Genomic DNA, 14,789 nt, shown 5'->3' with positions numbered 1-14,789 from the left:
TTCTACAGCTAGCGATAGTCATATAAAAAGTCTTACAGACAAATTAAAAAATCACTCCTATTTTGAGCTTGTGTGCTAAGTGTTGCTATTCCCGACTCATATTTGCTATTGTGATCCATTATGTATGTAGTGCCAATATACTATGCAGCGCTTTAAAAGATATTATGATTTTAATAGCACATTTCATTTACCTAACCACTTCTGCTACAAATCTACTCACTAATCTTGCAAATTAAATTTAGAGATGGGTTGCCATGCCTACCATGATCTTATTAGGAACAGCTACTCACCACAGTAAGTAAATATTATGCACACAAACGGTCCTGGTCAGAAGTGCTAAACCAGCTCCATGCTGCTCCAAGAGAAAAATGATCTCTACATGGAAACATGCTCTACATTCCCATAGCATATGTGCACAGCGCATTGCCTCTCTGTATACTTGTTATTAAAGATACATAGTACAGGTATGGGACCTTTTATCCAGAATCCTCAGGACCTGGGGCTTTCCGGATAATGGATCTTTCCGTAATTTGGATCTTCATTTAAGTCTACTAGAAAATCATGTAAACATTAAATAAAACCAATAGACTGATTCTGCTTCCAATAAGGATAAATTATACAAGGTACTGTTTTCTTCTTACAGAGAAAAAGGAAATAATTTTTTAATGCTCGGGTTATTTGTATAAAATGAAGTCAGCCTTTCCGAAATTCGGATCTTTCTGGATAACAGGTTTCCGGATACCGGATCCCATACCTGTTCTTGCTTGGCTGTGCAATGCAAGTTCACCATATATCTGTTCTACAAAAATATACAGAACAGAGACCTATGTGCACAATAAGTTATACAGGTATGAGATCTGTTATCCGCAAACCCGTTATCCAGAAAACCCGTTATCCAGACAGCTCCGATTTACGGAATGTCAGTCTCCCTTAGACTCCATTTTATCAAACAAATCCAAATTTTTAAGTTTTTTTCCTTTTTCTCTGTAATCACAAAACAGTAGCTTGTACTTGATCCAAACTAAGATATAATTAATCCTTATTGGAAGCAAAACTAGCCTATTGGGTTTATTTAATGTTTACATGATTTTCTAGTAGACTTAAGGTATGAAGATCCAAATTACAGAAAGATCAGTTATCTGGAAACCCCAGGTCCCGAGTCTTCTGGATAACAGGTCACATACCTGTAACTTCAATACTGTATTTAGTGTATGGGGAAAAGAAATCTTTCTGATCAATACTTTCCCTTACCGTAAAAACGGTGGGTTCTAATAAAAAGCTTCGGTAATAATTTATCCTTTGTACTTAGCCTTTCTTAATATGCAGGAACAATAGCTATTTATATACAAGCAGAATAAAATATGGAAATAAGACAATATATGGCATTTTGTTCCCTGTGAACCATCTGCACTGTGAATACACAAAGAACAATAAAAATTTTTTTTTTTTTTAAAGACTACCTTTCTTTCCATAAGAAATGAACAGAAAACAAAACGATGCCCTAATTAGACACATTGGTACTGCAGAAGAAAATATATGCATACACTGCAGACATTATTCATTCAGTACGGAACTATATATATTTTTTTTTTAACGATTTATGATTCCTGTAGCTATACAAGGTTTCTCTGAGCATAATGAGATAAAAGTATAGACAAAAAATTAACAGTTATGGGGTAGGTTGTCTTAATATTAATTTTAGTACAGGTATGGGGGACCTTTTATCCAGAAATCAGTTATACAGAAAGCTTGTCTCCCATAGACTCCATTTTACCCAAATAATCCAATAAGACTCTGTAATAAAACAGTAGCTTGTACTTGATTCCAACTAAGATATAATTAATCCTTATTGGAAGCAAAACCAGCCTATTGGATTTATTTAATGTTTACATGATTTTCTAGTAGACTTAAATAAGATACAATTTATAGAGAGATATTATCTGGAAAACTAGGGATGTGCCAAATCAGCTTTTTGGATATGGCCAAACCCCTGAATCCTTCGTGAAAGAATTGGCTGAATACCAAAATGAATCCAACCCCTTGTTTGCATATGCAGCTAAATTTTTACTTGTTTTGTGACAAAAAGTCACATGATTTTAAGAATTCAGATTTGGTTTGGCCAGGCTAATCCTGGATTCAGTGCATCCCTAATATGTCAAAGTACCATATCTGCAGCCGGAATGGACAGAATCATTAAGGGGCAGATTTTTTTTTTTTATGGTCAAAATGGTCAAATTCGACTTAACCAAAATCGATTCGAGTTTTTTCTTTATTTTTTTTTTAATTCGAATTCGAGATTTATCATACTTTGTCCCTTTAAGAATTCAAATTAAACTATTCGCCACCTAAAACCTGCCAAATTACTGTATAAGTCAATGGGGGAGGTACAGTGACCAATTTAGAGTTGTTTGTAGCCCTCATGACATTCAAGTTTTTTTCTGAGAAAAAACTCGAATCGAGTTTGGTTGAATTCGATTCAAATTTGATTCGAGTTTTCGAGTCGGTAAAATTTGTCTTAGTTTTACATTTGATTTTATTAATAAATAGTTGAATTTCCGAATTCCTCACATGAATTCAAAACCTGACCCTTGATAAAGGTGCCTTTAAAAGTTGAGTGGCGGAATTTCCCTCTAGCAGACTGCCATCTGGTTGCTAGAGGGTACATTTTCCTAGTAACTGTGCAGCAGTCTGGAAGTCCGAATGGAGGATAAATAAGAAATGGCTTACAGGCAGTTGACAAAAAGCCTGCTCATACCTTTGCATTGAATAGCATTGTAATTGCTGTATCCTTGCTGGTGCACTTATGTTATTGCTTATATATGCAGCCGTGAGCAATTTGGAGGAATGACGCAAATGCACCGGCTGGGATACCGAGATCACAATGCAATTCAATGAGAAAAAAAATTCTGGCCGTTTTGTAACCTGCCTGCAAGTGTGCCATTGCCATAAAGTTATCCTCGCAGACTTGGCTTCTGCAGTCATTAACCAAATACAATTTTCAGCTGCCTCCTGCAAATGGGCAGAATAGGAAGGGTAATCGTTCAAAAGTTGCTTAGACTGAATGCATCTACAGAATACGAAAACTTCATTTAAAAATGAACTGCCCCATTAAAGGGGTGGTTCACCTTACAGTTAACTTTTATTATGTTATACAATAGTCAAGTCTAAGCAACTTTTCAACTGCTACTTTTTTTTTTTTTATTTCTTTTTTTTTATATATAGTTTTTAAATTTGTCTTCTTCTTCTGACTCTTTACAGATTTCAAATGGGGGTCAATGGCATTATGTAAAAACAAATGCTCTGTAAGGTTACACATATATTGTTATTGTTACTTTGTACTACTCCTCTTTCCATTCAGGCCCTCTTCTACTCATACGCCAGTCCTTTGCAACCAGATTGCTGAAATTGCAAACTGGAGTACTGCTGAATAAAAAGCTATATAACTCAATACAACAAATAATGAAAAATGATGATCTTACTAAAAGTTAATTTAAAGGTGAACAATCCCTTTACACCAATTGAAAATATGTAATGAATTGGAAATGTTGCTTAAAATGTACAGTACCTGTAACCTATGGGTGTGACTCCATAGAGGTGTCTTGGTTTGGGAATTAATTTTTAAGGTAATTTGGGGACATGGGTTTTTGATGGATTTTCAGAGGGGTGCTTGCCTTGGATCCCCAACCTGACAAAGCCCACTACGGGAGTATACAAGGCTGCTGTCAGGGGGAAACAGGGGCCCCATAACTAGTGATATGCAGGTTGGGGTTGAAATGTGGCCAACTGTTGTGGGTTAGGGTTGGGTGCGGATCAGACTGGGGAAGTACACTTCTCCACTGCTCAATGTGTGGTTGCTGGGGGAATTTGGACCCTAGCAAACCAGATTACTGAAATTGCAAACTGGAGAGCTGCCGAATAAAATGAAAACCAATAGCAAATTGTCTAGGAATATCACTCGAAAAGTTAACCCAAAGGAGAACAACCCCTTTAAAAAGACTTATCTTCTGCTGTTCTGCTTACTATCAATGACAATCTACCTTTGCTGGAAAAAAAGCAGAAGTTCAACCTAATATATATATATATATATATATATATATATATATATATATATAATGATAAGTTGTACCTTATAACAAAACATTGCCAGCTGGAAACATCTCTGTCCTGTGTCGAATACAAGTGAATTGTTATTTGCTACAGCAAAATGATCTAATGGGAAAATCCTATCAGATTATATTGCTGGTAAACCAGTAGCAAGATGGTCACTGTGAGCATTAATTAGGCTTCACGGACATCACAAATTAGCAACCCTGAAGCATTCTGGAAATAGACTAAGGACAAAAACACATGGCCATGCAAATCTTAAAAGGCTTTCTTTTTGGGTACTGGTTAAAGGATGATGCCAGGATAGCATGTAACCCTTGAAGTAAATGGGCAACTGCTACATGAGGTCAGTGTTATATTTGTGAAGAGTTATATACACAGAGAAGAGGTACTAGTTCATAGAAACTGGCATATAAGGAAAAAATTTCAACTATGCTGAAAAAAAAGATTAAAGGGGCACTATTGCGAACATGAAAATTTAATATAAGTTTCATCATACTTAAAGGGATCCTGTCATTGGCAAACATGTTTTTTCAAAACACATCAGTTAATAGTGCTACTCCAGCAGAATTCTGCACTGAAATCCATTTCTCAAAAGAGCAAACAGATTTTTTTATATTCAATTTTGAAATCTGACATGGGGCTAGATATTTTGTCAATTTCCCAGCTGCATATGTAAATTAGGAAAAAAGTGGGGGGGAAAAAAACACAATGTTGACTTTCTTGTTTGTGTGACAAAAGAAAAGTCATGTGATTTTTTTGGCTTCAGATTTGCTTCGGCCAAGCCATTGTATTTGGCCGAAAAATGCGGAATCTTGGCTGAATCCCGAATCGGTGCATCCCTACTAAATAGGAAGTTACGTGTTGTAATAATTTTCTACATTTGGATTCATTGTAACTGGGTATTTTACACATTAATGACAATATTTAAGTTTTGGCATAAAGCTTTAATAAATTAATGATGTGCAGCTCAACAACGGTATTAGCAGCAGATGTCTTTTTAAAAATACTTTTTTTTGTTCTCTTAGCAAAATATAACCACCAACATAAATCATGTTAGATGGTCCAGTTTCCAAAGTATAAAATTGTTTCTATTTCTAGTGCTTTGTCTATGAATTTCTATTGCCACACAATAAATGGATTATGGAACCCCATTGAAGTTTATCCTTTCAGCAATGTGTACTGTATGAAAGTGTAAAGACCGTGCTATTTACCATTATTATTATTTTTTCTCTCTTTTAAATAATGATGTCATAGAGTGGTGTAGCTTAACAACTACTTCAAAAGAAGTAGTCTAATTACAAACTGTTTTTTAAAAACTTGAAGGAAGTGACCTAACCAAACCTGTGGGAAGTGACCAGGTCTGGACTGAGAATCAAAATAGGCCCTGGCATTTCAGGTGCACAGATGCCCAACCAGCCCACAAAGAGGCCCAAACAGCCCACTAAATACTGACTTTCTATGGCACCTTATAGCAGCCCCTCTGGCATTTGCCAGAACCTACAGATTGCCAGTCCAGGCCTGGAAGTGACTTAATTACAAACGGTTTAAGAAGCTTGCAAGGATTTTAATTACTCTGGGGGCTCTGAGGAAGTGCAGTGAACTGCAAGAAACTTAAAATATATGCACTTGATTATTGTACTCTTTTTTTTTTTTTTTTATTATTGTAACTTTGTATTGCACTGGACCTTACTATTATATTCTATAATTGTGTATTACATTGTAAAAAAAATCTAAATGTGCCTTATTGCCCTATGCTGCACAAGAATTCCTATTCAAATGGCAATAAACTCTGACTTGACTTGATCAGCATTTCTGGCCATAATGCAATGTTGCAGAACATGGATGCCACTTTATAAATATGCAATAATTCAGAAGCAATCGCTGGTCATTCATTTGTAGCTGTATAAATTCTGCTGTTATTCTGCAAGTGAGAAAATAACACACTTGGCATTTCCGGGAGGGTTTCTCTCTCTCTAGAGATGAAGCTTCTGTAACACACAGGAAAAAAAAAACCCATCGGCCTGTGATTAATCTCTTGAGATATAGATATATCTCGCCTCTGCTTTCCAGATCACAAACGCAACAGAGAATGAAGCACACTTCCAGTCACGTATATGTAAATCTGATCTGCTTAACTTTTTGAGTGCCAGGTCTCCATTGGTAGGGCAGTACAACGGTGCTGTCGAATGAGCCAAGGTTTATGCAGAGAAAAATAAATGAAAGAGGTTTGGCAGTAAAAAAAAGTAAAAGTGGGAAACCATATTACATCACAAAAACACTTTTATTTGTGTTAATCAGACTCAGGAAGCCAAAAAGCATTTGCAAACTCGACTGATGCAAAATTAAATGTATCAGACATGTCCTTGAAGATTTCTAGACATAGGAAAATAAATCAGACAGCTGCTATTGTGCAGCCAGTCCTATGGTATACGTTCTTGAAGAATAAAAGCCGACAATCATTCATTTCACCTAATGTGGGGGCAGACACAAAAACTTCCCAGTTATGTGCAGACTCACCTATCCAATTGACTAAATGTAAATGTACTTTTCCGTTCTTTTCAAAAAAACAAAATACAGTTCATTTAGTTTATTCTGGGCTGGCAAAAGAGTTTATCAAGTGACTATGGGGAGAGAAAAAATTTGTGTCTAGAGGCCAATTTCAGTGGTTGCATTAGATGTTGCATAAGCTGATGTTCTGCTCAAATTTCCCCCCCCCCATAGACTTTTGGTTAAATGTGGTGCCCCAACCTTTTACACTGTGTCAAAAGATTTCTGTCTTGTTTCCCTTTTTAACAGTTAGTATAAACTAGTTCTCAAATTTGAACCATTGTTGACAACAGGTAATTGAAGAAATATTTCAAGAGTTCCCTGAAATTAAGAGGTGTTTTCCCCTTTTTGTGAACATATGTTCAACAAGTTGTTATTGCCAAAATAATTTTATAACAGGCACATGTCAAAAATAAATCCAAATAAGAATATGAAAGCCTCAAATTACTTGTTTTCGTTAGAATTTTTGTGCAATTACGTACAAAAGAAACCCCTGGAAACCTCTAAAAGTTCCAAGCAAATAAAGATTTTGCAAAGGACAGCTCCCATTGACTTCTAAATGACCCCACCAGCTTTTACATGGAGTCATTTTTTATTACAGTATTTCATGGTTTTTACATTTAATACATTTTACATTTTTCGAGGTGTAGAGTAATTAATTGAATACAAGATTTTCAGTGCTAAAATTCTGATTCAGGAAAATTAAAAAAAAAAAATTACAAACCTTAGTAACCTTAGTTCAAACAACCTGTGTTTTAGGAATGATGCAAGAAACCAAAACACACACGGAAACCCACACAAGAATAGGGAGAACATACAAAGTTCCTTGGAATCCATCCTGGGGCCTAGGTTTAAGATGGTAATACATAAAAAAAAATGCCACCTATGTGCAGGGTCAAATAGGGCTTGTCTGATCTGTTGGCCCCCGGGCAAAAAATGGGATCTGTTGGGATTACCAAGTAAATGCACGGATGCAGTCCTCTCCCGTTGGGATTTTTAAATCTGCCCAGTATATCGGTGATTTATAGGCAGATAAGAAGGACCCATGCAGATAAGCTGTCAACTTGGTTTGTAGAGGCTGAATTGGAAGCTTAAATCTTACTATACATGGCAAGTTTTACAGTAACTCTTTGTGCAAATTATCCCATTACATGTATAGGATTGGTTATCCAGAATTTGCGGGACCCGGGGCTTTCCATATTAGATGACCATCTGCTAAAAGTCATTGTTGTTGTTTTTGCAACAATGTGGATGCATGCAACTTTGTTACTATAAAGTAAGATAAGATACTGTTTTATTATTACAGAGAAAAATTTAATTATTTTTCACTTAAAATGGACTCTATAGGAGATGGCCTTCCCATAATTCTGAGCTTTCTGTGTAACTGGTTCCCAGATAACATATACCATACCTGTACTAATACTGATACGCAGCTAATTCTTCTTCCATTCTAATAATTAAACACTTAGTTACACTGCATTAAACAGCAGGGTGCATGTACCACTCAGGACTTAATTGATTTTTTTCCCCATTGGTCACACTTTTTATTAATTAGAAAGCATTACCATCATTTATATGTTATACCATTGATACGATAATGGCACTATAGAAAGAGAGAATGACATTCAACTAGGGATATAGAATGCCCCTCTACATACAGTTTAGCACATTGAAAGATAAATATGCTTATAAATATAGTTCCTACACCAGTAGGAAATTACCTAAACAGGAAAAACTAGGAAATTGAAGTTACTCAATGTTTGGATAATTCAATTCCCAGTGCACAGATAAAGCATAATGGACTTCTCAGAGTTCTGGTAATTTCGGTATTTCCTTCACAAGGACCACCAAACAAGGAGTAGCTTCAATTTCTCTGTTTATCTCAAGAAACAACAAAAAAACATATATTTTTCGTAATTAAAGGGGTTGTTCACTTTCCAAACACTTTTTTTTTTAGTTCCGTTGGTTTCAGATTGTTCCCCAGAAATAAAGACTTTTTCAGTTGCTTTCCAACTTTTATTTTGTACCATTTTTCCAAAATGAAAGTTTAATGTTCCTGTCTATAGTTTTTCAGTGTGGCAGCTCAGTGAGCCAGGTACAGAATCTGAACAGTTACAATTTGATACATTTAGTTGCAATATTAGTTAATACATTTCTTAGGGAGTATCTTTGGAATATCTGCAACCATAGTATCAATTCTAACAGCTGCCTTTAATGAAACTCAGGGATTTTGCTAAACAGGGACAAAGATTACAGGGGAACTCCACAAAAACATAATTTAAGATTTTTGAAAAGTAAACATAATTTCAGCAACTTTGCAATATACATAAATTAAAAAATATGCAGACTTTTCATGATTTTTAATGGTTTGGAACAGTTCCCTAAGCCTAGCCCCCTACTCTTCTGCTAATCTGTCTGACTACTTTGCTGAGCTGCCTGACTACTGTTACTTTGTATCAACAGCCATCTGTCCTTAGCCTGCATCCTCCACAATTCCCTGCACATGTGACTTCAATAAGGAACAGAACATCACAGAGATGTGGGTTATGTAGTTCCTGCATGCTGTCTGTAAACTGTGGAGAAGTTGTTACAATTTGTAACATCAGTGTTTAGTCCCTCCTTCCCTACCAGGATTTTAAATGATGCAAAAAGAGAAGAACTGTTGGATTTCAGCATAGAAAATGCCATTAATTCTTTTTGAAGAAACAGGTAACTGTGATGGATATATTAGGGGTTTCTATGTCATGTGGGCCTCTTTATCAAATTTTCGGTTCAGAAGACAGAGTTCCCCTTTAAAAATATATACCCCCCCCCCACAGAGCAGCTTTAGAAAGACATAAGAAGTGGGGAAATGAAACTTTACACTAGAACATTAGGAAAAAGGACACATATAGAAGATAAAAAGTAATTGAAAAAGTATTTTTTTTCTAAACTGAAAACAACTGAAAAAAGTGTTTGAAGGTGAACAACCACTTTAAAACAACAAAAAAAAAAAAGTATGTTCAGAACAAGCCCTATTCACTGCAGTCAGGTTTTTGTCTTGACAGAACTGGGCCATGAGCAACGGATAATGATCAGCAGCTGCTTTTTGTAGACATAGCATCAACAGAATTATCTATGTTGTCTTGTAGCCAAAGAGGAATATCATAAGGACTTATTAAAGCCCAAGTCACTTTTAGGGAAAATAATGCCAAGTGTCCTGATCAATAAGAAACGTGAGCTGGTGCAATGATTAGCTTTACCACCTTGTAGACCTGGGGTACTAGGTATGATTCCAGCCAGAATTATCTACATGGAGTCTATCCATGTTTGCAGGTGTCTCTTCCCAAACACCATTATACAGGAAGGTTAACTGGCACTTTATAAAATTAGCCGTAGTGCATAAATAGGGACCTTAGACTGTAGGTAGCACTAGGGCATAGATTAATGTGAATGATATAAAGTTCTGCATAATTTGTCAGGGCTATATAAATAAAAGATAACAATAAACTGGTAGTGAACACCATGCTCAGCATAAGTGCAATGAATAAGGTTTGGCTGAACATACCTGTATCCTGTTGTTTCAATGAAGAAAAATCTATGCATGTTATTTCTTTAGCTAAACAGGGCAGACAAAGAAAATTAAACTGCTTTAACTTGAAACTGCTTTAATTTGCCAGTTTCTTGGTTTCTTGTGAGTAGATGTGGGAGGAGGAGAAGGTAATTAATCAGATTATCAGTGCACAGGTAACCCGCCCCAGCTTTATAGTGTACTCCTATCAGTAAGCCAGTAACAACAACGCATCAGTTAATAGTGCTACTCCAGCAGAATTCTGCACTGAAATCCATTTCTCAAAAGAGCAAACAGATTTTTTTATATTCAATTTTGAAATCTGACATGGGGCTAGACATATTGTCAATTTCCCAGCTGCCCCAAGTCATGTGACTTGTGCTCTGATAAAATTCAATCACTCTTTACTGCAAGTTGGAGTGATATCACCCCCTCCCTTTTTCCTCTCAGCAGCCAAACAAAAGAACAATGGGATGGTAACGAGATAGCAGCTCCCTAACACAAGATAACAGCTGCCTGGTAGATCTAAGAACAGCACTCAATAGTTAAAACCCATGTCCCACTGAGACACATTCAGTTACATTGAGAAGGAAAAACAGCAGCCTGCCAGAAAGCATTTCTCTCCTAAAGTGCAGGCACAAGTCACATGACTGGGGGCAGCTGGGAAATTGACAAAATGTCTAGCCCCATATCAGATTTCAAAATTTAAAATCTGTTTGCTCTTTTGAGAAATGGATTTTAGTGGAGAATTCTGCTGGAGTAGCACTATTAACTGATGCGTTTTGAAAAAAACATGTTTTCCGATGACAATATCCCTTTAAGTAGCCCAATGCACGGAGATAGGTCCATCAGCACCTCTGCTCACTGGCTGTCACCCTGACACTGCTTCTTCTGACAATCTGCGCATGTGCAAACTGAATCAAAAGATTCCCTGTGGCGAGTGGGAGTGGTGGCATTATTTATTATTAGGGAACATGGCTGCAAGCAAAAACTCAAACCAATAAACTAAGCAGTTTTACAAAATGTTATACTTGTACCTTCCCCAGCAGTGGCACGAATCATGCACACAGGTGATAATCTTCCCACCAGGATCACAATATGGTTCATGAAAACAATACAAGACATTGCAAATTCAACTATGACATTGCTGCTCAGTGGTGAAATAGTTAAACAAGCCTTTTTGTATGGTTACATTATGTTTACAAGTAATTAGCTGTGATTTAGTTAAATCCCCCTATAATCTTAGTTTAGACCAAAAGGTGAAAATTACACAAAACCTAATGACTTTGTAACAATTTTATGTAACAGAGTTGCACACCAGAAATACAGATGCAACGAATGAAAGCAAGCAGTTTGTAATCCAGTTTTAGAACTAAAAAAAAAACCTGCAGCAAGCTCTGTTATACAGTAGAACCCCTAGTTTTCAGGGGACCAGGAAAAAGTTAAGTAAAATCTGGGAAAATGTGTTAAAGTAAATTTTTCTTCAAGTACTGAAAGGATATAAGCACAGGAATCTGTTTTACTTTGAAATACAATAACTGTGTTAGTAACAAGGGGTAAGCATTGCAGCATTAATGTTACACTATGGGGGGCATGTGCAAGCCTCTCTGTCACATACACAAGTAAAGCAATAAGTAATTGGTGCAGGACTGTATAAGGGGCAGACTAATTGGAATTGACCATTTACAGGCAGAACCATTGTAAAATATACATCTGGTCAGTATTTTAAACCTCTTTATTTCACAAATAATAACATTCATAGAGAAGGAAAAAAAAGGTACATCAGGACAAAATTTTGATGTAAAATCCAGGAAAACATTACTTAAAATCAGGGAAATGCACCCATTGAAATGCATTATAAATTGGTGGCACCACAAAACAAAAAATGTAAAATGCTGGAAAACTTAAAATCAGGGTAGTAAAAAAATTGAGGTTTCACTGAATGTTATAAGAATAATGCCAGATCAGCAAAGAAAACAGAAACTTGCTATGAACAAAGACAAAGCAGTAGTAGCAGACTCCTACATACACTGAATAAGAGCACTAAGCAATGTGGCAAAAGGGTTACATGTTAATCCTGCTGAAATCTAAGCAGCCAGGCCATGTGCTGCAGCTGTCCCACAAACAGCCATAAATGCACCATTTATGTTTACACCTGTTCACAGATACATGTGTTCACCAGCCAACATTAATATAAAAGGGGACAGGGCTATAAATGATTTATGTTTTTACCGAAAACCCATACACACATCCTTTTAGCAAATATGAACAACTATACAGTATATTACAAAGTTTTTGCACTGAAGACAAACTACAGGCAAAACAGACATCCAGCCCAGCAGGCACAGAAAGCAGTAGCATGAAAAACAAACAAACACAGACACTTATGCAGACACACAATTACCTTAACTGTGTATGGGCACACTTTCCTGCACTAACCAATGGCATACATATGACACTTGTCACAAATACAAAAGTGCTTTATGCTCTTCTATTTACATGAATTTAAGTATCCCACTGCAGCAAGAAAACAAACACACAAGTACATGCACTCATATTTATATTCTCTATACACACACTACAACATTAACCTATGGTATACGCATGAAATCTGACACCAATGGAAAAGATGATTTAACAACACACGTTCTATACACATGCCATTTGGTAAAGTTGTGTGTATAAACGTGTGCTGAGTTTTAAGTACAGGCAGTCCCCGGGCTACTTACGAGATGATTTGTTCTTAAGTTGAATTTGTATGTAAGTTGGAACAGGTACATTTACCTATTAAATTCAACATAGATATTTGTCTTAACATAGTATTTATTTTTACCTTTCTGTCCATATTTATTTTTACATTTCTGTGCTCCGCAGTAGACCATGCACGCCAGAAGGGATTAGGATGGGTGGTTTATTAAAGCTAAATGCTAATTAAGGACAAGCAAACCACAGTACATTACTGTAATAGTCTCTGTATGTAAGTGTGAGTTGTATGTAAGTCAGATGTTTGTAACCTGGTTACTGCCTGTATTCCTCTGCAACTAGAACACACACACCAGTATTAACCCATGGTATGCACATGAAATGGACTGCAATGGAAAAAATTATTAAAGCACAATACAGATTCAAAAATTTATTTTTTATGTTAACTTTTAAGGCATCCACAAAACATATATCATTCTGTGTACATGGTGACAGAGAAGTGACACACACACGCTATAGAACATGCATTGCATTTGGCACAATATGACAAAGGATCGAGGCATACCAAAAGCACACAGACACACAATGAACCCATTGCATAAAGTCACAAAGAGAAGTGTTACAAGCATCTTATATTACACAGTAAATGGAATACACTGGCATACACAAAGAAACAGAATGACACACAGCCCCATGGAATGTAGTGACATCTGCACAAAGGTGTGTATAGGTACAGTGGTTAGGCGACATCTACACAACGTGGCTTAAGGAATGTCACAGTGACACATGGACAGAATAATATAAGGTGACACAGGTAGGATGGTGAACTAGTGACACATGGAGACAGTGACATATACACAGCAGACAGTGACATATACACCGCAGACAGTGACATATACACCGCAGACAGTGACATATACACAGCAGACAGTGACATATACACAGCAGACAGTGACATATACACAGCAGACAGTGACATATACACAGCAGACAGTGACATATACACAGCAGACAGTAGTACATGTTACCCAGACAAACAAACAGGGAGTTGGGAGAACAGGCAGAGACACATGCACAGTAGAACGCCAGGGATATGCAAACAATGAAAGCCATTCCCCAGTGACAGCTGTCAAGGGGAGACCCACACAGACACAAAGCCTCCCCACATTCCCTTACCTTAGCCTTGCCAGCCTCCAGCTTCCTCTTCCTCTCCTGGTCCTCCTCCTCCTCCATGCCGGCCCCTGTACAGACACACACACAGTAATGCGCAGCGTTAGCTACAGCGCCTGCCGCTTTCTACCATCTCCACGTAAACATTCGGCGCATTCCACTGACGTCACCCCAGCGCCCGGCAGCGGCGAGAGAAGTGGGTGGGGGCCGCACCGATTGCCGCACTGGGAGAAGTGGGACTTGAGAGACAGCTGTGCTTGTGCTGCACTTCCCACACACTTAAAGGGGCACTGCCCACGCCAAGGCATTGTTCTCTATACAAAGAGAAGCAGAGATTCTCCAGCATGTGAGATGTGCCTTATCAGCAATTCTCCTTGGTAATGGGAAACTTCTTACAGGCTACAGCCCGATATTTCAGTTATCACTAGTCGTATTCATTTCCTTTTAGATACATCATTATTATTATTGAAAAAATAAATTAATTCTTAGGTATCTGAAAAAAAATCGAAAATGTCCAGTCCTTTTGTCTATAGCATTCTATACTACTACTACTACCACTATTATTATTATACTATATCATTATGATATAGTATAATAATAGTAGTAGTATAGTAACATAACTAAAGAGGTTGCACACCACTGAGTTAACTTTTAGTATGATACAGAGAGTGATATTCTGAGACAATTTGCAATTGGGTTTCATTTTTTATTA

General features: G+C 36.9%; 1 protein-coding gene across 6 annotated transcripts in view; it reads right to left on the bottom strand.

Moving 5' to 3' along the window:
- LOC108718477 (A-kinase anchor protein 9) overlaps positions 1-14,313 on the bottom strand; it is a 145,009-nt gene extending 130,696 nt beyond the window's left edge. For all 6 annotated transcript variants that reach the window (XM_041565885.1, XM_041565888.1, XM_041565886.1 and 3 more), the window contains exon 1: positions 14,084-14,313. In XM_041565885.1, coding sequence (XP_041421819.1) covers positions 14,084-14,140 — 57 coding nt within the window. In that variant the 5' untranslated portion in view covers positions 14,141-14,313. The remainder of the gene's footprint in view (positions 1-14,083) is intronic.
- Between the last annotated feature and the right edge of the window lie 476 nt (positions 14,314-14,789).

Source organism: Xenopus laevis, chromosome 6L (genome assembly GCF_017654675.1).
Source record: "Xenopus laevis strain J_2021 chromosome 6L, Xenopus_laevis_v10.1, whole genome shotgun sequence".
Classification (NCBI taxonomy): domain Eukaryota; kingdom Metazoa; phylum Chordata; class Amphibia; order Anura; family Pipidae; genus Xenopus; species Xenopus laevis.
The sequence above is the reverse complement of the archived record's forward strand: the minus strand, read 5'-3'. Positions and strand labels throughout refer to the sequence as shown.